Source organism: Triturus cristatus, chromosome 11 (genome assembly GCF_964204655.1).
Source record: "Triturus cristatus chromosome 11, aTriCri1.1, whole genome shotgun sequence".
NCBI classification, from domain to species: Eukaryota; Metazoa; Chordata; class Amphibia; order Caudata; family Salamandridae; genus Triturus; species Triturus cristatus.
The window spans coordinates 479,153,360-479,177,282 of record NC_140594.1 but is presented as its reverse complement, the minus strand read 5'-3'; the positions used below and the strand labels follow the sequence as shown (position 1 = coordinate 479,177,282).

The 23,923-nt window shown below is 46.7% G+C and overlaps 1 protein-coding gene across 5 annotated transcripts in view; it reads left to right on the top strand.

Moving 5' to 3' along the window:
• CDCA2 (cell division cycle associated 2) overlaps nt 1–23,923 on the top strand; it is a 458,496-nt gene that overhangs the window by 309,107 nt on the left and 125,466 nt on the right. For all 5 annotated transcript variants that reach the window (XM_085632793.1, XM_085632792.1, XM_085632791.1 and 2 more), the window contains exons 9-10: nt 9,003–9,256; nt 16,144–16,222. In XM_085632793.1, coding sequence (XP_085488919.1) covers nt 9,003–9,256; nt 16,144–16,222 — 333 coding nt within the window. The remainder of the gene's footprint in view (nt 1–9,002; nt 9,257–16,143; nt 16,223–23,923) is intronic.

Here is a 23,923-nt window from a genome sequence, read left to right as displayed (position 1 = left end):
CTCTGGGTACCGTGTGGCATGATCCACCAGAACCAGGATAAACCTGTGACCAGCTGTAGTAGGCGGATCTAATGGACCCACAATGTGGATGCCCACCCTTTCAAAGGGGGTGCTAACGACAGGAAGTGGTTCCAGGGGAGCTTTCAGCTTCACCCCTGTTTTCCCACTGGCTTGGCAAGACACACATGTCCGGCAGTAGGTGTCGGACGACACTTTCATTTGAGGCCAATAAAAGTGTGGGACAAGACGGGCAAAGGTCTTGTCTTGCCCCAGGTGTCCTGCCAAGGGGATCTCGTGAGCCAACTCCAGTAGGAAGGCTCGATAACGTTGAGGGACTACTAAGGCTCGTGACGATCCATGTAGGGGTGCCTTGGGTTCACTGTAGAGGAGGCCATCCTCCCAGTAAACGTTGTAGTTCCCCTCAACGTTCCCTGCTGCCTGGGCCTCGGCCTGTCGCCTCAGTCCCTCAAGGGTAGGGCACTCCCTCTGGCCCTTGCAGAATTCCTCCCTGGTCGGCCCTCCCTCCACGTGCCACTCGGCCGGGATGGGTAGGTCCTCCAGTTTGGTAACATCCCCCACCGCGGACTCCTGGTCCACCACCTCCGGTGGCCTATCCGTCACACGGGGCGCGGATGCCGAGGCAGGATCCCCCTGTCCTCGGTTCTTCCCTTGGTCGGCAGCTGGCTGGGCCTTTGTTCCAGGCTCCAGCCGAAACGAACTCCCTCTCCAGGTAGTCGCGGACCTTGTGCTGACACAGGCCCAGTCAGGTGTACCCAGCATCTCAGCATGAGTCCGGTATTCCACCTCCTTCCAAGCATTGTGCTCCATGTCATTCCCCAGCAGACAATCGACTGGCACGGCAGGGCTTACGGCAAATCGAAGTGAACCTGCAACCCCCTCCCATTCAAAGGGAACCTCGGCCACCGGATAGTGGCCTGTTCTGCCGTCAGCCATCGCGGCTGGGTGGAGTACATCGGGAATTACCTGCTCTGGAGACACCAGTTGGCTACGTACCATAGTCATACTGGCTCCTGTGTCTCTCAGAGCCTCCCCTCTTTGGCTGTTGATGGTGACCCACTGCCCATACTTTACGGTATTTGCGGGCACCTGGATCTTAGGAACCATCTCCCGTTCTCCCAGGGACACTAAAGTGACACCCGCCCACTCCCTTCCCTTAGTTAAGGGCATCTCCTCCCCGAGCACTGCACTAACTACTCCGGGGGCCTTTCCTCCAATGGGAGGGGGTGGTCTTTTCGGGCACTTCGCATCTCCCTTATAGTGTCCAATACCACCTCACTCGAAGCAATGGACAACCCTTGGCTGCTGACTCTGGCCAGGATTAGGGTTTCTGGGTGGGTTAGCCCTAGGGGTGAATCCTGTTCCCTTCCCTGGGAAACTATTTTGGGGGCCTTTAGAGAACTCCTTTTTCTTTTCCCCTCCCTCTTTCTTCTGGGGGGCGCCCTGTCCGGCCTTTTGAGTATCCCCTCCAGTCCCCCTTGTGGACACCCGGGTACTAGCCCAAATGTCCGCCTCCTCAGCAAGCTTCCGGGGATTGGTCAGCTTGCTATCCACCAACATTTTTCGAGCAGGTGTTTCTTCAACATTAAATCAAACAACCCCTCGTAGTCCCTCACCTCACTGCCCTGAATCTAACCCTCTAATGCCTTCTTCGCATAGTCCAGGAAATCCACCCAATTCTGTGTGCCCAGTTTGTGGCTACCCCGGAACTTCTGTCTGTATTTCTCGGGTGTTAGTCCAAACTTTCTTACGAGCGCCACTTTCATGGTGGGGTAGTGGGTCTGCTCATCCTGCTCTAGGGCCAATAAGGCATCCCTACCAGCTGGAGGCATGTATTTGTACAATCCCCCTCCCCAATATTTCTCTGGAACCCCATGGGCCCTTAAAGAGACCTCATAGGCCGCTAGCCACTTGGCAATATCATCCCCTGCACTATAGCTAGCTACTATGTCTTTTGGCAGATAGGGTTTGGGTTCCCTGGTGATTTCTCTGTCTTGGCTGCCACCATTAGGAACAGTGTGTGCCCCGACTTGTAGGATCTGGAGATCCATCTCCTTGAGCCTCAACTCGTGAGCCATCCTCCGTTCCTCCTTTTCTTTCTCCAGCTCCGCCAACTTCCATGTAAGCTGTCTTTTCTCCCTCCGGTCAATTAACTCCGCTTCAGATAAGCCCCCGCTAGAGACAGTGCTGCCCTTCCTGGAAAGAGTTTTGGGCCCCGCTAACAGGTTCTCCACCTCAGGTTGGTACAACCCAGCCCCCTCACTGTCAGGCTCTCCATCCCTGTCCTCCTGCTCAGCCTTACTTTCTCGTCGTGCCTCCCCCCAAGCCCTCAAGCTGGTCTGGAGTTCACCCTTCTTTGCACCTTGGGGACAAAACACCCCCTCTCTCTGACAGAACTCTCTGAGTTGGGCCACAGTGTAAGTTTCCACATCTTCCAACACAAACTCCATTTTGCCCACTCAGATTAGAAGACAGGTGTTTACAGAAGCTATGCAGGGGGGTACCTTTTATAATACCTCCTCCCACCACCAGAGTAAATTTGGAAAAAACAAAACTCAGAATTAGGAAGTCCGCTTTGAGAAAACTCCCGGTGTAGGCCTATGGACTACCCACAGTTATTGTCGAGTGGACGCAAGCACAGCTCTATCCCACCACTGAACACCAATTATGTTAGAAAACCCCGGGCAACCGGGTTAGCAGTCACCCGGTACTTTCCAGCATAAGGGGTAGCTTGGCTCGAGCGGTCGGGGGTCAGGCACCGTGCTAAGCGTACGTCACACCCTCACAATAACCATGCGTTCATCCATTCCAAAAACGACACTACACCGTAAAAATTATGAAAGAATCTCTTTGTGTTTATCTTAATTTTCTCTTAGTTGCAGGGTTATGTCACAAATACAATACGAAAGGATTTTCTTCAGAAATAGCAGGTCAATTAAATAATAACTCTTCACATGTGCAATAAATAGGTTTAGGTCATAAATACACAAGGAATAAATAGAGGTGCGATAAATACATAGGGCAAATAAATACTGTCAGACAATAAATACCAGGCAGGAATAAATACAGTCAGACAATAAATAACACTCCTTCAATAAATAATATAAGCAGTCAAACAATTGCAAATCAGATCACATTTATGAGGTAGATTGATTTTACCATGCCCAAGTACAGCTTGTGGTCACTGGGGTGGCCTGGGGATGTCCCACCTAGAGTGGTCAAGGCTGGGGCCTAAGCTGAGGTAAAATGAGGGTACTCCAAGGTTCTGGCTCACCAACTACACAGTTCCTCACACAGGTCCCTGCACCAGTCTCAGTTCACCCCCCCCTAGCACCTAGAATGGTCTTTTAGGGCTCCACAGGGCCTCAGATGCCCTTTCTCCACTTACTGCCCTTTTCTCGGTGTTCGGCTCCACTCGGCGCCGGGTCGACGTCGATGGACGGCTCCGGTTCGATGTCGCGTCGATCTGTTCCGCTTGACGCCATGTCGATGCCGTCTGGCGGTTCCGGTTCGATGTCGCTGAGCGGCCTCGGTTCGATGTCGGGTCGATCCGCTTTACCTGACGCCGGGTCGATGCCGTGAGGCGGCTCCGGATCGATGACGCTGGGCGGCCTCGGCTCGATGTCGGGTTCCGGCGTCACAGGGTCACGGTCTCCCCGCTTCCGGGCGACTCCGGAGTGCGACCTCCACTCCCGACCTCCGTCGGCTCCACTTCGGGTTCCGGCGACTCCGGAGTGCGATCTCCACTCCCGACCTCCTGCGCGCTTCGCCTCGACCTCAGGCGACTCCGGAGTGCGATCTCCACTCCCGACCTCCTGCGCGCTTCACTTCAGCTTCCGGCGACTAGGGAGGGCGGATTTCACTCCCCCGTCGACGCCTCACCTCGACCTCAGGTGACTTCTACTTGACCTCCGGTGTCTCTCCACGACCTCCGTCGGCGCCCTCACTCGACCTCTAGCAGCTCCGGGTACGACGTCTGCCTTCTGTCAGCGCCGCTTCTCCACCTCGGGCTCCAGGTCTCCAGGCTTCTCGACGTTGGGTCTCCAGGAGGATTCCACCAAACAGGTCAGGAACTTGCTGTTCTTCTCCTTTAAGGCCTGTTCCGGCTGTTCAGGTCCTTAAGATGATTTTCTGGTCTTTATCCCACACAGGGCACTAGGCTGGGCTTGGTCAGTAGGGACTAGCATCAAGGGTGGGTTTCTGAACCCCACTCCAAGCACTGGTTTCCACCCCTGCTGCCTCACTCCTTCCTCTTTCTGAATCTCTGTCCTCTCTCTTCACTAGTCAGGTGCCAACTGCCAATTCCAACTGCCAACTCTGAGCTGGCTTCCCAACATTCCAAACCTGCCTCACACTGTCACAGGGTTCTAGAATGTTCTGGAAGGTACAAGTAGGTTCCAGGGATGTCACAGGTGACAATGGGTGGCCACCATTTTTTATCTCAGGCCCTCAGACAGAAGTTCCAGGGGTAGGGAAAATGGCTCCCTGACACTGCATCAACACTAAAAAGTCTGGTGGTTCCCAAAAAGGAAAAATCTTAACAGGGTTTGAGGCAAAAGTGGGACAAAATAAATAATGATGAGGAGGGACCACCCAAAGGGCTGACAGGTCTAACAGTTTGGAACTGTGGCATTTAGTAGCTTCGTAGGCCATTCCTATGGGTTTGAAATTCTTCAGGAATTCATTATAATCTGGAAGTTAATTTTACCAGTCTTCAGTCTTGTGAACCAGTGTGGTGATTTGTCATTTTTAACTGTGGCAAATAGACTTTCTTAAGTCACTGACATATAGGCACTATTCTTGCATGAACTAAATGAGTCTTCAGGAGATGTGGGATGGCTCTATTGACACAGTTTCTTTCTGCTCAAAAGTCATATCAAAGCTCTGTCCAAACTAAACTTTGGACCGACAGGTGCTTTCCGAACCCACAGACAACAGGTGAAATTATTCCATGTAAATACACCAAAGAGCAGGACAGTGCTGTAGTACTACATAGATGGAACAGCTTCTTTGGTGCATCCATCCACTCAGTGAGTGGATCAATATGTAGTAGCTTAGCAACCTGATAAATGACAATTGACTTGTGTAAGGAATTTACATTGTAAGGGTTACGCATATGCCTCAAGACAGAAGATGGTTATTTAGGTTTTGTAGAGAATGCACTATTGCAGAATATCTGCATGAGTATTTTGCACAGGTGGGACAAGTGCTTGAAGAATCATTTTGCGAAATTCATGCACCGCGCCTTCCTAGTGAGTATTTCTGATGTATGTTTAAAACAGCAAATTCCTCACCTTGTGAATATCTCTAGGTGCCAGACTTGATCTGAAAAATCAAAAGCAGTGCTCCTGTGCACCAGCAGGTGGCGCCATGCAACTGCGCTTCAACAATGCTCTACTCTAGATGTGCATATAAGTGCCACCCATACTCGCTCACGTCAGTTCTTTCATTCTACGTCTTCAGACAAAGATCCAGAGTGCCTCTTCTTTCTTCACTCTGTAAAGAGATTTTCTTAAAAATTGTGCAAAGGACATGACACCGCCTAAAATTATAGTATTTAAACCTTGTGGGGAATGTTCCAAACAAATATCTGTGACAGATCCCCACAAGATGTGCCTCTGGTGCCTGGGTTTGATGCAGCACTCCGAGATCTGCGACAACTGAGCACAAGTGAATCTTAAAGCCATCCAAGAATGCGAAGCAAACCTGTATGTGGCAAAACACCAGGGGGCTCACTGCCGGTACCACTTCATGGCAAACTAGGGAAGGTGGATCTGCTTCCGCTCTGAATGTCATTCCTAAGGCAGATGATCTTCCGGCCACAGTCTTGGGACACATCAAAGAAGAAACACAAGAAATCCAAGTGGAGCTCTTCCCTTTCCCACCACTCTCACTCTCCAGAAAAGGCGCTTGGGCATCGCTATTTCTCCAGGTCCTGCTTTATTGACACTGAGGAGCTGAATCTGCCCTTGGACATAATGCACCCGAAGTTCCCAGATCCATTGGTGACATCGCAGTATGTCAAAATATCTCATGAGACCATGCTGCACATCTTTGACATGCTCCAGGCTTTCTCTGGTGTGCCTTTGGGACCCAAGGATCTCCAGGGACCTCCAGTTGGGTTGCCACCATCAGGCCTGCCCTTAGTGCGTTCTGTGCCCCTTAAACTCACTTCAGGTTTAGTACCATCATCAGTACCGGCTTCATACCAAGCACCAACATTCGTGTCTCCACTCTGACATTGACACCACCACAGACACCACTGATGCCAGAGAAGGAGTAGCAACCTGTCGTAGTATCAAACTATGAGCTGGTTTCATCTTGACCAACACCACATTCAGATCTTGATGTACCACAGTTCATACTGCATCCATCAGACTTTGACACGATTCCGCTCCCATGCAGTGGTGCACTGACTCTACAGCAGTCTTTTGGCTTGAACTCTGACCATAGCCACCATATGGCGATGACAATGGTGGAGATGGGGTAAGAGTGTCGCTCACCCTATGATGACCATAGCTGGTACTTGGACTTAGAGGATGCCAGTGGTTTGGACACCTCACCTGGTACTGGGTTAGTTTCATCCTTTCGTCTATCTTACTCCTACCCCCCGGAAGTGCATCCTTTATCACTGTAATTAGGAGGGCTGCTGAGGTGCTTAACCTCTACCTCCTGATTATGGGGGTAAAAACAAATGTGCTGACTACGGTCCTGCAGCTTCTTTCCTTTCAATAACACACTGCACCCTAGATCTTCGCCCTCTCAACGCCTTCCTGTGCAAGGACTAATTAAAAATGCTCAAACTGGCCCAGGTCCTATCAATCCTAGATCAGAGACTGGATGGTGGCGCCGGAATTGCAGGCCAGGTATTTTCCCCATCCTTGTCCTGCATGGCCACAGGTACTACTTGCTCGCCGATCAAGCCAAAATGCACATGCAGGCCTTGCAGTGGGATCTGAAGTCTCGGTGCACCAAGGGTTCATGTCAGATTCCATCCAGGTGTAAGAGGAGACTGCAAATGATCTGCAGTGAGTGGCTAATCCACTGCAATTGAACCAGCTGCAGACTCCTCTCCCTACTCCTCCCAGAGTTTGATAGTAAAGGATGCATCACTACTGGTTTGATGAGATCATGTGAGAGAGTTGGAGGTAAGAGAGCTCTGATATCCAGGAGATGCCCAGCTCCACATCAATTTGCTGGAGTTTTGGAAGATTTGCTTGGCATTGAAGGCCTTCCTGCTCTCCATCAAGGGAAGTCTGATGAGAGTGCTCGAAGACAACACCACTGCAGGGCTTAATTGGGTCTTGTGCAAAGAGGCTCTGTGCCTTTGGCTGTGGCCGGATCGTTTGGGGATTTCCCTGGTGGTACACCACTTGGCTGGATGTTTAAACACCAGGTTGGATGCTCTCTGCCAGTGGTACCTAGTAGATCACAAATGGCAGTTACACTGGGAGGTGGCACAGAGCATCTCCCAACCCAGCAGTTGATCATCATCCTGGAAGCCAATTGCCCTTCCCTAAACCTGTGTATGCGAGTCACTGCGTAAAATTTGTCTCTTGGTGACATGCCTGCCAGTTGAACCTGTTGCATGCAAAACCTTCGAATGTGGTGATGCTTGCTTTGTTTTTGGTCTAGCTCTGAGCACCTGAAAGGTTACGTGTCAAATCATCTTTATTTGCCCTGACTAACCATCCTTGTTAAAATCACTGGTTGTTATGCAATTCTTGAGAGGTTTACAACATATGTTTCCGCTTAAGCCCTTTGTAATGCGCAGGGCTTGTCCTGGATATCTGTCAGGAATCTAGGTGGGCATCAGTGCACATGTTCATGAAGCACTCCTGCCTTCACAGCAAGATCTGTTCAGATGGATATTTTGCGTGCTTGGTCCTGCAAGACTTTAGTCTGAGCCCATTCAACAGACCCACTACTTTGGGAAGGTATTTTTGTGGTATCTATTCACAAGGTGAGGAATATGTGTTTAGAAGTACCCGTCAAAAGACAAGTTATTTACCTTCTTTAGTGCTCTTTCTCATAGATACTCTAACTTCAGACTCCTCACTGCCTCATTCTGCAGTATGTTTTCCTACATCTAAAAAGATCCCAAATCATGAATCTGCTTAGTGGTTCTTTAGATTCACCTATGGGCTACAAATCTTAGGACACACAAGTTGAAGTAAGATATCTGATATTGGTGTACAAGGGGACGCTTACATGTGGCTCCATTCGTCATTTCGTAAGCATAAATGTCGAGTTGCTTGGTGCCACCTATCGGTACGCGGAAGCACAGTTTTTGAGTTTCAAGATCCATTCTGGCACCTGGGGATATTCAGAAATTGATGAATATGCAGTTAGATAGTAATCCACCAGAAAGAGCGTTCTTGCCTGTTATTCACAGTATGTGAATGTCCTTCGAATTTGTGCAGCAAAACTGACTTTACTGTGATGAGAAATCTGTAGCCGATTTCTACTACTGGGCATTTTTTAGGCAACAGTGACAATCCCAAAGCAGATTTGCAGTTTATCAGATATTCTTGCTTGAATATGGTTTTGTAGCTGGGGTGAACATGAAAAATGTGCAGCAATGGTTTTTCCTACAAAGGGTTGCTTCAGACATTAAGGTTCTCATTGTGAGTGGCCAAGTGAATTACAATGTGTTGTAGCCCCTGTTACCAGATATTGCACGTCTGGGTTTTGTGATAAATATTGGCAGGTTAAACCTGCCATTATTTAATGGGGAAAAATTCTTGGTATTTACCAGAACAAGCTAATCTTATGTGGTAAGCACCAAATTCTGCATGTTAATCCGCAAAAAGATGTAATTGGATGGTACTTATCGCACCTCATACATTTATAGTCTGATTAATCAAATGCGATTAATATCGCACCATTTATTGGGCCGCTCGTAATGAGAGTCCAAGGCTTGTTGATGTCCTTGTCTGATGCGGTGTCTCACTTCTTGTTTGATTTTGGTGATTGTATTGCAGGTAATAGCAGAACAGTTGCTCTGGATGTAAGAGTCAACCCTGATGAGCCCAAAGAACAGAAGAGGAAAAAGGTCACGTTTGGAAGAGCTCTTAGCCCTGAAATATTTGACAAAACATTACCACCAAATACTCCACTTCGTAAGGGAACAACTCCGGACCGTTTAAGTAGCTTAAGCAAAATCAAATTTCCATTAGAAGCTTTGCCACTTATCCAGTTAGAACCCATTGAACAACCGAACTTTGACAATGATGAGGTAAGTTTTTATAAATATATAATTGTTGCGAAAACCGAATGTGCAGTTTCCTTATAGTGAGCAAATTGTGTACTTTCGCAATGCGCCTGCATTGCAATTGAAGATGGAGCTTTCGTCGGTGCAGTGTATCTAAGAAGCATTGTGATTGGATAGGCAACATGCTTTTTATGTGGAGAAACATTAATTGAAGTATGCAGCAGAGGTCACTCTTTTGCATGAATCAAGAGCTGAAGTCAGTCTAACTGCCAACCCCCCACCATAGTTGTCCAAACTACACTAAGCAGCATATTAGAACCTCCAGTTTACATATAAAAAACGACTCAAACTTATATCTGTATTGCAAGGAAATGCCTTTTTCTATGTCATCCCCAACTTTTTGGACTGATCCTGCTGTTTTTCCTACTCAAAGTTCACTGAGGCCTGCTAACCAGACCTCCGTGCCATTGCCCTCACCCTAAAACGTGTATGTACACAGGATTGTACCTAAATGGCATAAGCTTACTTACATAGAAGTCCCTAATATATAGCACACAGGCACCCATGGCAGGTACGTTTGAGGGTCACCCCCCCTCCCCTTTGCTGCGACTGCACTGGTTTTGCCACCCTGGGGGTGACACAGGTAAAACTATTCTCTCAGTCCGCCATTTCAGCCTAGGAGAGCCAATTTTGGAACTGCTAGCCCAACTTTGCTACTTAAAGCTATGGAAAAGTCCGACTTTCCCTTGATGTATGTGTAAGTCACCCCTATGGCAGGCTTACTGAGCCCCAAGGCAGGGTGCATCATATTTCATGGGCAGAACATCTATTTGAGATGTCAAGACAGCAAAAATGCAAGACTGGGGTTTTTACTGTGGAAAGACTTGGTCGCCCAATTGGCGAGTACACATTTACACGCTGACCCCCCCCCCCCCCCCCCCCCTCAGCTGTGCTAATTCCGGGACGGTGTAACCACCGTTGGTACTCCAAGGTATCAACAACTCCCTGCATTAAGCCCTACTTTGTACTGAAGTTGAAATTAATGTAACTGGTTTGAAAAGTTCTCACTTAGTTGCCTTTATTCTCCTGTGCCTTCAACGGTTGCACATGAGGGTTTGTCTCTAAAACAGCTTTCTGCCCTCCTGAGGAGATTTGCTAATGACTCACAGTAAAGGTTACAATAGAAGCCTGCACAGGAGAGAGGTGTTACCTCCCTCCTAAACGAAACCACAGTGTTAGCCCAAAGGGCACGCTTCAAAGGAGAAGCCGCGTTTGAGGGGTAAATGTGAAACACTAGGGAGAGGTGCTGCTCTATTGTTCAGACAGGCTGACACTGGGGACAACAAAGGGGAAGCCGGTTGCCAAGCCAGTTTTCCAGGGGCCTGTAGAGCCAACCCCCCCCCCCCCCCCCCCCCCCTCCCTTGGTAGCCAAACCTCTGTGTTGGACAAGGGAGCTCAGGCCACCCAGAGTTCTTCTATGTTAGGAATGGGCAGAATGGTGCATCCTAGGATAGCCAGATGCCACACTTTCCTGGAAGTGGTCATCAGGAGGGAGGGAAACTAGTAACCCATTGGCTACTGTTTGCGTCTACCCAGAGGGCACTTTCACCGGCATGGACTGCACCTGTTGGCTAGCACAGGAGAAGGGACTATACCTTCTGTGTACTGCACATGGAGAAGTCTTCTCCAGAGACCAGGCGAAGCGGGAGACTCCAAGGGGCAGTTCCCAGGACCACAACAGATGAAGACGCCTGCTGGGGCTAGTTAGTAGCTCAGAATATTTACCCCGCTGTCGTGCAGCACCAGAGATCAGGACCTGATTCTCAAAGTTTCACCCGCGTCCACAAGGCACGGGAAAGTCATTGGAGTGCAGCTTGGTCACCCAGGGAGGGATTTGGCTGTGACCAAGTGTAAGGAATTAGCTCGGAAATGAGGAGGTCTTACAAACTGATTGTTCCTTGCTGTATGATATATTGGATCACTTTTAAGATTTTCGTGTTAAAGAACAGTCAACAGAATATCTCAATTCAATAATCTTTATTCTGTTAAAAAACCATAAAAGATACAAGACAACAACAAAGAGACATTCTAGCAAATACCACAAGTACAGTGATCATCTTTTATTACAATCATTCTGTACATATTTAATTTTCATTTGGATTGAAATCCAATATCAATAAAACAATTTAAAATTTACTCAAGGAAATAAATCGTTTTCAGATTCATACATTTAAAACAGAGGATTTAAAACTTCCAGGCGGGGAATGAAAGAAGCGGCATTGGCTGTCAATCAACTACCTCCAAGTTTTTATACAATTCATCAGAGTTAGAAGTTCGTCTACTAGTGACATAGTTTAGGTGGGTCCCTTTTAGTGTTTCGCCGGGGTTATAGGATCTAAATCTCACTGGCCTGCAATGATGTGGTCCTGGTCTCAAATCAAATGCGATTAGCCCATCAGCTATGTCTTTTGTTTGAGTAGGAAATGATTGTGCAATTAGTTTTTGTTCGATAAGCTCTCTGCCTCCAGTAGGTCTGAGTGTATTACCGAAAGACATTCGCGCTTATGCCGAATCCAATGTATGATTTTTTCTTCATTGACTTCATCCTCATTGTATGAGGAGAGGCTAAGCTTTGGAATATCAGTCAGCACTCTCCAACCAATTTTCCTATATGTGGCAGTGGACGATCTATTTTCCCGACCATATTCATCCCCGTTGGTCTTATGTGGTATAGCGAATTTAGAGTCATAAAGACTCAGTTTATTTAATTTTGATGGACTGGGAGCAGCCTGGTTTTTCTCACAGCTCGAGCAGGGTTCTGCCAACCTATCACTGTAGGTGGCCCTGCCCTGTCTTTTCCTGTCAATGACGGGCCCGCCCCTGGCCCGGGCCTGCCCACGCACATCCAGCGGGGCTGAGGCAGCGCTATATGCACGAAGATTGATCTAGCTCCTCCCCTTTGTTAGCGGCACTTGGCCTTTGGCAGCGTTGCACCCTGGGACTGATAGTTCCCACCAGGGTTTTGCGTGTTTGGGTAAATGCGGGCAGCAGCTAGTGACGATGCGCCCTGGGACTAAGGTCCCACCAGGGTGTGTGGGTTTCACAAAAACGAAGCCCCCAAACAGTGGCCAACAGGGCGAAGCAGCAACAGCGTCCCGTGCCGCGGGGGTGAGGCAGCGCTTTATGCACGAAGATTGATCTAGCACCTCCCCCTCGTTAGCGCCACCTGATCTTTGGCAGCGTTGCCCCCTGGGACTGGTAGTTCCCACCAGGGTGTTGCGTGTTTGGGCAAATTCGGGCAGCAGCTAGGGACTATGCACCTTGTGACTACGGTCCCACCAGGGTGTGTGGGTTTCACAAAAACAAAGCCCCCATACAGCGGCACACAGGACGAAGCAGCAACCGCGTCCCGCGCTGTGGGGGGTGATGCAGCGCTTTAGGTGTGAAGATTGATTTAGTGCCTCTCCCTCGTTAGCGCCACCTGGTCTTTGGCAGCGTTGCATCCTGGAACTGGGAGTTCTCACCAGGGTGTTGCGTGTTTGGGCATATGCGGGCAGCAGCTAGTGACGATGCACCCTGAGACTACGGTCCCACCAGGGTGTGTGGGTTTACCAAAAACAAAGCCCCCAAACAGTGGCCAACAGGGTGAAGCAGCACCAGCTTCCAGTCTTCTCTTTGTCCAGGGACTGACGTCGTGGGGTCTCTTGTTGGGCTGTAGCTTGGGTGGCACCTCAGAAATGAAACTCAGAAACAAGGGGACCGGAGTAAGTGGCCTATTCTCGGCCTATGAAGCAAAATAGGGGAGGAAGGTGTTGGGATGAGTACACCTTATAGGAACAACTGTTCCTATAAGGTGATCGTCTATGTCCTATCTCTAACTCTCAAGTGGTGTTTGATGCCCGCCTCCCTCTCAATCCCCTTAAACGCTTTCGTGCCTGTGAGAGCCATGCTCCTCCTGGAATGTGGCTGGCTTCTGCATGGGGTCTTGTCTCCTCTTCCAGCAGCTACCGGATTCGCGGTCGTCTGCTTAGTAGTCGGTTTAGGCTTTTCCATTCTGACGTCCCTTCTGCTACTGTTGTCTTCTTGATTTGTGCTATAGTGCTCTTCAGGACTACGCGTGTCCGTCGGAAAAAGGCTGTGTTCTCTCGAGCACCTTCGTAGACCCTGGACGTGGCTAAGTTCCAGGGTTTGACGTCGTCGTCAGCTGGGTAGATGGCGTCACTGATTGGAAGGCTTCGATGATGTAGAACTTGGGGGCCGAGCAGGGCCTGGTTCCTGGAATACCTCGTCCTTAAAGGGCCCACCGCTTTCCTCCATATGCACAGAGAAAGCAGTGTATGGACTAAATGGCTACAAAAGAAGAGAGGGCAGTGCATGAGGAGCTAAAGGGTCATCGTCCGGGTCACTTGGCCTTGCATTCAGGGGGGGACTCTCCACTCCATGTAACCAAGATACCAGGCAACTGGTAGAACAGTTGCAACTGGACTGCTGCCAGGACCGAGAGGACTTCAAGGGGCACCGACCTCGTTGCCCGGGGCGCCTCACCCACTCTGTGGACTGGACCAAGGAGTAGCCACAGAAAGACCTCCATTGACTGCATCTCATCATCAGCTTCCTTGAGCTTCTTCAACAACCTATATCCTTGACATGAGGGACACTTCCATAAGAACCTATAGGAAAGGATCAAAGAGCCTGGAACTGACTGCTTCCCCTACTGAGGTAACTGTTTCTGAGCACCATACTGGTCCCACTGACTGGCTTCCTATCTGAGTTGGGCTGCCCAAAGTAACTCTAATGGATAGCAATACCACAAATATCAAATTTGTTGAATTTGCCAATGCTGTTCGTGGTTGAATAAAAACGGAGTATTTACTGTACATTTTCGAATCTAGATTTCTAGAACCCTCCCGTGAATCTTTTTTTCGTTCTGGTGTCTAAAAATCCATAAAAATATATTTTTTTTATGAAGTAGTGTTAGATTTCTTTATTGTCTCAGTTTTTAGGTCAATCTTTCAAGACCATTTTAATATACTTTAGTGTATATATACTTTAGTATATACTTAAAGCCTGCCCACTGCCTTTCATGTGTTTTTCAGTGTCTTTTAAAAATCATTGCTTGCTAGTGGCCAGTCCTTCCTCTTTGTCCCTCCTTTTTGTCTATCAGTTCCTCCCATAGAGCAGAGACCAAGTACTAGATCATTATGCTTTAGCTGTTTATCTGTTCGTTTGGGGGACTATTGTTTCTTTTGTTTTCTGCTCCTGTTTCGGTGGGTGCATGTCCAGATTCAGAGCCAATAGCTGCTTCAATATATAGCATTTCTCTGACTGCGTGTAAAGCTGGTATGATGAGCATGCGTGTTCCCATCCTGCATCACTCCTATGAAAAGGAACTGTCAGCAAGGATTCTCTTGCCTCCCCAGTCCCTCTCTGTAAGCCCTTACACGTACAGGTACGCTCGCGCTTCCGGCAGCAGCAGTAAGCGGGCACATTAACTTAACGTGCCTCCTACTCTCCTTTAGCTGTTTCTGGGGCCTTCCCGCTGCTATCGTTAAGCCATTCCTCTCGCAGGTACATTTACGCATTCAAACAGCAGCAGTAAGTGGGCATTAACAAATTGCCACACGTATGGCAGGTACCCCAAATTTCTTAACAGTCACAAAGCACTAGGTGTAGGCCCCCAGCAGCGGTTTTACTCCGGCACCCTTCTATGTATAAGCGGTGAATCCGCAACCAGGCAGAAGCCATTAAATGCCGCTCATAAGCTTTGGACTCCTCACTCTTGAGATAAGTGTGTTTCTTTATTTTAATAAACTTCTCAAATGATGCAGTGTACAATGAGCCGCCAAGACCCGTGCGTTCAGCCCAGTACTTAGTATGAGTATTCCAAGCACGGCTTAGAAGCTTGTGCAAAGCTGAATATATAGACAAATGCAAAAACATGCTTTTATAAAATTGAGGTATGGAACCTAAATCACACAATTATATTCCGCTGGGGCGTCGCACAATATTTTGCACTGGTATAGCGGCGATAAAATCCACAACAAACGCCACTGTATTGCTTTTAGAGTAGGATTTTGATCATATGGAAAATAGATTGATAGTGCATTTTTAGAGGGCTATTACTAGTACACAAAAAGATTCAATAAGGCTAGTTTTTTGTATGACTCCATTGATCACTCTAAAAAAAAAACTCCTTTTTCAGGGCCTTCAGATCTTGGGTGAGGTTAGTTTTCTGATTTTTTGTTAAATTGTTTGTTAGCTGCTGTGGAACTTGCAGAAGGTATTAGGATAGTGTTCTCATACAGATCCAGAGGTGGGGTTTTCTTTATAATTTGATTGTCGAATCGAATACCCCTCATGTTGGCAAACGGTGGAGCTGTGTTTGAGAGGCCATCTCTCACTAAAGGTTTTAACTCTGAAATTTGTAAAGCCTAAATGGTGCAACAATGTTGGTAAGGTTTCCTGTAAAGTGACTGTTGAGACACTTTTTATGGTCACTAGGGTATCATTGTCATGATGTGTATTTGATCTTATGATGCACTAAGTGAAGTACATTTTGAAAGTGAGCCACTTGGATCAATTTGGATTACCAAAGAGAGAAGACACAAAGTAGACTTGGGTTTTTAGGCAAAGTGCTCATTCAGTGTGTTTTTCGTGGCACATAAAGTTGCTGTTATGTACCCCAGAAATGTAATAATGACTATGTACTCTTTGCCTTTATTTCCCTTGCATTTTGTTTTGAGTATGAAGAGTTGCAATGTTTGTGCATAATCAATTTAAGAAAGTATTTCTCAAATACTCTTCAACCTTTTAAATAATGAAATCCATCGCTGATTAATGTTTTTACAAATATTTTTGGTGTACCGATTTGAGAGTAGAAGGTGACTTTAACTTTGATTTTGTTTATCCAGGAATCTGATGAATCCTCTGGTGGCTCTTATCCTGTTTCATCTGGTGATGTAAATGTTAAAGCATCTGAGGCAATTGCAGGTAACTTCGTTATGACATTCATCCTAACCTATTTTTGTGTTCAAAATTTAAACTAGTCAATATGCTGCAGTATTTTTTGGAAACTAACTCTTTAAATGATTTCGCACTGCTGTAGTTGAATACATTCACCTAGGATTGAGAATGACAACCATTAAATTAACGTAAGATCCACACTATTAGAAATGAAAATGATAAAGAAATTCAACGATGTACATACAGATGTCAAATTTACTCTTGTCAGTTATTTCTTTTTGCCAGCTGTTGGGTGGCTCATGTAGAAGAGTGTGGTCACTTTAATTTATTTGTGGGGCTTCCCGTGTACAAGTGTATTCTCCATATCTGCACACAAGTCCTGTTACTTTTCCTGTCGGAGAGTACACAATACTTTGTTCCTTTTTAGGTCTCGCCTAGGCAGCGCATGCGCTGTCTCGTCAAGAGATGCTGTATACAGTATAGTGGTGGAAGCTCCGCCCACTATTCGGCTATCTTTTTAATTGGCCGAAATCCTAAATGCCGCATTCTGATTGGTGTTCGGCAAGTTAGTCACGCCTCCTGATGGCCATGACATAATCTTTGTCCCTCCATGGCAGTCGGCCCCTTTACTTTCAAAGCTGTTTTGGTCCCCTGCCTCCCCCCCCCCCCCCCCCCCCCCCCGTTCCCTCCTGCAGTCCGTAACTTCTCGTATCACCACCCCCTCCCCCCACCCCTCCCGAGTCCTATTGCATTTTAAATGCTTGTTTGGTCCTGGGATTGGCTGGCTGAGTACGAACTCGATTTTGCCTGACCTGTCCAGACGGCTATTTTACGTATGCGTCGACTCTTTTACAAGTGTTACATGGACGGCTATTTTACGCATGCGTCAAATCTTTTTACAAGTGTTACATTTGGGCACATTTTTTCAGAAGGTCTGATTAACCGGCATAAAGATTAATTTCTGTCTTCTGGTCACGCCGTCTCCGGTTCGTTGGCACTGCGGTCGGGAGTCCATTCTCCCGGCTTGAGGCACCGCGGGCGTCGGGTCTATGCAGCATTGGGTTTATGCATTGAGTGAGTCAGTTAGACCGTTGTCTTCCTGGGCCTGGGTTTCTTCTGTCTGCCCGGGTCTCAGGCCTGGCAGTGTGCCAACAGGGGACTGCGTTCCGCCAATGGGCATTCCGAACCACCCCCCTAAGCTGCCGTTGCCGGGGCAGAGGTGACAGGGTCTTTGGGTGCAGACCAGGGGTGGTTGTGTGCTGATGACCGTGGCAGCTATTTATGCGTGTTAATGCAGATGGGCAGAGGTGTCCTGAGGCTTTCTTGCCAATTTCTTATGTGTGGCGGAGCCGCCAGAGGGGTCTGCCTGGGTGCAGCCCTTCGTGAAGCGGTCTCTCATCCAGGCAGTGGCCAGACCCTTGCGGCAGGCGCAGCTGCTTGGGGGTTGGCCTCCATGCACCCAGTGGTGGCGATGCTGGAGCAGCCGACCTAAGAGCTTGGAGGGCAGGTTCCAGCCTTACATCTGGCGATTCAGGGGAGTATTTTGTGCTGAACAATGTCGCTGGCGCTCATGTAAAGCGCTCCAGATTTTTCGCAAAAAAACAAGAGGGGATTGAGTGCGTGAGTTCAAATCCCACGGCTGAATTTATTTACTTTTTAAATCTGCCTCTTCTGCCAGCAGTGGGGGGTGCACACCGGGAGAGGCTGTTGCCCTGCGGTCAGAGACGCAGACCCTGACCCTGTGCAACGGGGATCAAGTCTCAGCGTCCCTAAGCAGCCTGTGATTTCAGGAAAATCACTTAATCTCTCCGTGTATAAGAAATGAATCAAGCGTGGCCTTGGTGATGTATTCGGCTCCTTCTGATACATTCTGAAACAGGTGGTTACCTTTTTATGCAACTCTGATTGCAACACTGTGTGGAGCCGGGGAAAGTGGTGCACATTGGCAACAGGGTTGTGGTTCTTCAGTTCCCAAACACACAGCCCTCAACCCTCTATCAGCCTTCCTCCCATACCCGCCGCGTGCGTGTTACTATTCAAGTTTTACCACCTCTGTTTACGGGTGCCTTTCTAACCCACATGGGGAGAGGTGAGGCTACGAACAACGATGCTACCTTTAATCATTCGCTACGGGCAACATCCTGGCAAACACCCAACATGGAGGCAAGGCGAGGCCCGGGGCTTCACATAAACTAATGAAAAGACTAAACGAATACATACAAAGCTTACTCATATTCACAACTCTGGTTGCGAAAGCCGGCTCTGTTAATTAATTCAAACAATTGCTTTCCTCATCTCGTAAACATTCTCAAACTTAAGACCATAAACGAAACGCCGCAGGAGCAGCCGTGTTGTTGATCATTAATAATTAGATTTTGTGAAATTAAATATTTACTGCATTATTTTGTGACAACTAATTATTTTCATTCCTCTAAGGATTTTTTACTCACAAGGTTAGCATTTTGACTTCTTTTGTTTCAGAGCAGCTGAAAGTAGTAGCACTACCCTTTCTTTTCAGCTGAGAAAAGAACATTTCACTTTTACGCCTTTAAATTCACCCAAATACTCTCCAACATACTTAGCTGCTCCTTGTCTCCCATTTTTTTAAACAGCATTCTTAGTAATAACTTTAAGATGGGTAATTACTTTGGGAGTGGATTGATTGCATTTGACTATCTGTTCCCATACCTGCTGTGTCACGCAGTTTGGTGCTTACTTTATCTCCATGTTAAACAGTATGTTTCAGCACCCACGCTAATATGCTGCATAGTTAAATACATATAATATCCCCATAGCGAGACCGATTGACATTGCCAATGTTTGTTGGAGTAGTGCTGTCTATTTAACAGTCTTCCCTGACGGAATGTCTTCTTCAAAATCTATTACCCTTAAAAAATGCAGATGTTACTCAAAGCTAAAGTCAGCCCTGTATAGGTGGATTTCCTTATAACGTGGTTATAAAAGCCTGCTCTAAATATTATGGGGTTTATATATGGAGTAACATGGACTTTGTTCTCTTTTCGATGACTGAGAGATATACCACAACTATTAGATGCTATATTGTCAACGAGGCTTGTCCTTTGAACCTTCCTTTCTTCCTCTTCCATGCATTCAAACATCTCAGAAGTCTTCTCCAGAGATTCTGGACGAAATTAAATTGTCTCTTTTTTGCAAGAACTTTAATTCCATGTACTTTATATTTATTTCCATGTGTTTTATTATGCCAACATATGGCTGGGCTTCATCTTAAATGTACATTTTGATGGCTAGAGTGAGTTTTTCAATGTAAAATGTTTTGCTACAGAATTCTATCTCAAATCATGTAGCTTGTTTAGGTAGAAGACAGCATTTGTGAATCTCAAAGATAATGTCTATAACATAGCATTTTGGAAACATATCTTCGCTACTTGGATTGCCATTCCAGATTACCAATATTTCAGGTATATACCTTCTTACCCAGCTTTAACCTCAGAATATTTAAGAAGGTTCTAATTATTAGCGAGCCAGCACTGCAAGGAATATACTTCTTTCCTTACTTGGATATACTTATTGCCTTAGTTTTACAATTGACTGTTGAAAGCTCATCTCAATATACTTGTTATGAGAACCTTAAGCCATTTGCTACACTTTCTACAACATGGGATCTTCAGTCAATCAAATGAAGCCTTGTCTACTGCCTTCAGATGCTTAGTGCCTAAGAGTGGAAGGGGACTCTTAACTGTCCATAACCTTTTCACCTCAAGTGTTCTTGCCGTAGGGCAGTTGACTCAGACCTTATCTACTCTCCTAACATCCATACAGTGTTTCCAGACACTCGTGGGTCTGATGGCCATCTGCCTACTTTCCTTCTCTTAACAATTTTTCTGAGGTTGCCTCCCTGTTAAGGTCAGATCGGGCATATTTGAAATATGTTCTTCTCCTTTGCCAGTTATGTTTTTATCCGGTATGTCCACCTTCACTGGACTTTATAATGCAGGAGCTTTCTAGATTTCATGGCCATACCATGGATCTATTTTGACCCAGCCAATTTGTAGATCTCCAGGTTTCAAGTTGACATGAACAGCAAAGGTATGGCAAGGTAGTTTCTTCACTGCCCCATAAGGATTCTGAACTTGAGGTTAGTTACTGAAAACTTAGCATGAGCACATTTCGAAATATCTCACACTTTGATAGGTACTTATAACCACAGATTTCTCACCTTTTTGAGCCCCTACTTTTTGAACTTCCCAACGGCACCACACAGTATCCGTAAACTTTTTTGCAACAATTGAGCCTGTGTGCTCATATGTGACATCTGACTCCACAGCAGCCTTGTTTCACCTTCGGGTGTAATCTAGCAGAACCATATATAAGTGCCATTCTTGCGGGGCTGATGTTGGTTCTTTACTTTCTAATCCCTGTGAATCATATTCTGGAACTCCACACCTATGCTTGTCAATGCCTACTGACTCAAATTCTGATTTGTGACAATGTGGGCGGGGGGGTTGGTGGGGAGGGGGAGAGGTGCGATTCCCAAAGCACGTTTTTGCCTGCCCAACTGGCCTGAGCTTATCACATACTTGTGTTCTTTGCACAGCCCCTATGAAGCACATTGAAAGCTTTTCTTGCCCTGCTGCGAGTTCAGGACACCCTGATGGATACTTTCCAATGCAGATTTCTCGTCTTAGAATATTCCCCAGCTGCCTGATTAGATCGGGAGATTACGCTGCAAGGTGGTGCTTTTGGGCTCCGCATTGGCTCCTACTACGCTGGTGGCCACATAGCAGATCCCAATATAAGCCTGTACTGATGTAACTTCCTTTCTACCTCTTCCGATGTGGACTGGAGCTCAGCTCTTGAATTTATTGGGTTTTGACAATTTTTCACAGTGTGGTAGCCAACGATGTCCTCACGGGAAAAAAAACCAGATTCAAGCTGTGCCATGACTGCAAGAAGCAGATTCCAGTCATTGATCTTCACGTGTATCTTTGGAGCATGGGTTCGGGTCACAGCTCTGTTTAGTGCACCTTACTGTGCTCGAAGGCAGTTCAAAACCAGGAGGTGAAACTGTATGTTGCTGAGCACAAGAAGTCACAGCATTTGCATAGTTACTGCTCCAAGTGATTGTCTTGGACTCTTTCCTGTAACCGATCCACTTCCCACTCAGTCTTCCAATAAGTCCAAGCCCGATTGCAAGCATAAAAAGGTGCAGCTGTGCTCAACCTCATCTTGCTAATGGCTGTAGCTAGAATGACATGTAGCCATCAAGTTGTAAGTTGCACTTCTTAGTGGTCACTGATTCCTCAGCTAGCCCCAACATTCCCAGGGCTGGCACTGACCCCCAGCGATTAGATGCCTTAAAAGAAGTCATTTTGCAAATCTTTAGTGTGTTTTTGGCTCCCTCAAGCGCATTATTCGGGCTCCATTGCAGGTTACAGCTGCCAAGACCCTCCTTGGGGCAGTTTGTGACCATAAGGTCCGTTATTGTGTCCTTACTAATTTGACCACAGAATTCTGCTCCGGACCCACAATCCATGCCTGTTCCTCCACCCCAATGTAACCAGCACCAGAGGAATATTCTGTGTCAACACCCATGTTAGGCTTCAAACCCACCTCTGCCCAAGGTTGACCAACATCATGTGGCAAAATTACAAAAGTGCTACTGGTTGTCGCACAGCCCGACTCGAACTCCGTGCCTCTACAGCATCATACCTATTGGCAGATGCTCCCTTATATTACTAGTTCTTACTCTGACCCTGTGCCTCAGTATGGTGATTAGGAGGAGGAAAATACTGGTGAGAGGGCATGGCTTTCCCTCCCACTCTCATTACACTGATGCTGCTGTACACCTTAAGATACAGAATGCCAGTTGGCTCGACATTACTCCTGAGACACAGCTTGACTCGCCACATGAGCCACCAACGGAGGAGAATGTCTCATTCGCAGTGGTGGTAGAGTTGCAGTTCTTCTCCATTGACATTAAGACCATTATTTAAATTACATTTTGCAGCTGAGGCCAGCAATATCTGAGCCCTTACTTCTGTTTAACTGTTGAAAGCATGTTCTTGCCCGCCGCTGAATAGGCAAGTGGCCAGATAACATAGACTGGTGTCACAAATTATAATAAATTTTTTTACAAAGATTCCCACTCCAGGGAGCCTTATTTTTTAGGCCTTGAACAGCAAAGTGAATCCTAATTTATTACCCAGCACTACTCCAGATAGGGGGATCTATATGGTTTGGCGCCAGTCTGGTGTTGCGGTCTGTCGAGGCAGCCTGTCTTTGGGTTGTTCCAAACATGCACTTTGGGACATGGTCAGCGGGATCTTGCTGGGGATTGTGGAAGATCTGAGGGCATTCTTGGCCCAGAATATACATGATGGATAAGATGCGGGTGAACGTTATTGTACAGGTTTGGATACCATATGTTGCCTTTGGCAAGGCGATTTGTTCCAGTGTGGTCAGTCAACAACATGCATGGATGAGGCTCACAACAGGGTCCCACGGCAATGTGCCGGCTTCGCTAATGGGCATACCCTTTTATAGGTCCATCCTGTTTGGCGAGAAGGTGAACTCCACTTTGGAGTGTTTTAAAGATAGTTGAGCGACACTATGCTGTACTGGGATATTGACTTCTGCCCAAAACAATTCTGCCCCACTTTTCCAAAAATTAAAGCTTCTCCATAGGACTGGCATATAGACAAAGACAGACTTCAAAACACATGCATCAGATAAGTCCTACCGGGGTTGCAGATGTGGAACCAACAGATATTTGCATGTCAGAAGAACTAGTCATACAACAAATCCTCCCCTGCTACTCCCGCCAACAAACCTGTTTAGTTTGCCCTCCGCGATTCATGCCACCCACCACCAGTGGGAGGCAAGAGCCGACATTTCCTCCTTGTGAGAAAGTGGCTCTGTATATACTGTTCCCCAATAGGTACAGGTTGTACAGAGTCCACAGTCCCCAGAGGTTTGGCAGAGGCTAAAGTTAGATATAACATTACTCTCTAGTGGTAGCTTGGTCGAGCAGTAAGGCAGTATCAGAGGACAGTGTAAAGCATTTGTTGTACACACTCAGTCAGCAAATAGTTCCACACACTCAATAACTGAACTCTAGGCCAATGGTTTATATATAAAAAATATATGCTTGTTTTATTTTAGAACCAACAATAGGTTTTAAAATATACTTTCTCAGAATGAGATGCTTTATATAAATACTTTTGCAATACGCAATTGACTTTTGTAAACAGTTACAAGTGGTTGCAATAGGCAACACAATCTTAAACACAATAATGTATTGAGTTCAATGGAAGTTTCAAGTTATTTGCAACAGATTACTTTTAGGATTACTTTTGGAATTCCAGGACTGGATCCTAGATTCAGTCCTGGGTCAGTACTTAGAATCAAGTGATGAAAGTCGACTTAATTACTGTGATGACGTTTAGACAATATTTTGCTATTTTAAAAGTTGACACTTAGAAAATATTTCATAGAAAACAGTCAATGATTCCCTATGGAAGAAAATTCAAGTTGCAGGTATAGTATGTTCTCGTTACTTTTGTAATCCAGTACTGGGTACCTAGACTCAGTACTGGGACCTTTACCCAAAACAGGTAAGCAATTACGTTTTCAGAAATTATACGATTTTTAAAGAATATTTAAAGTTTGCAGAAATTGACACTTAGAAGAAATTTCACAGAAAAACAGTCAATGATTTCCTATGGGAGAAAATTGGGTTACTGGTAA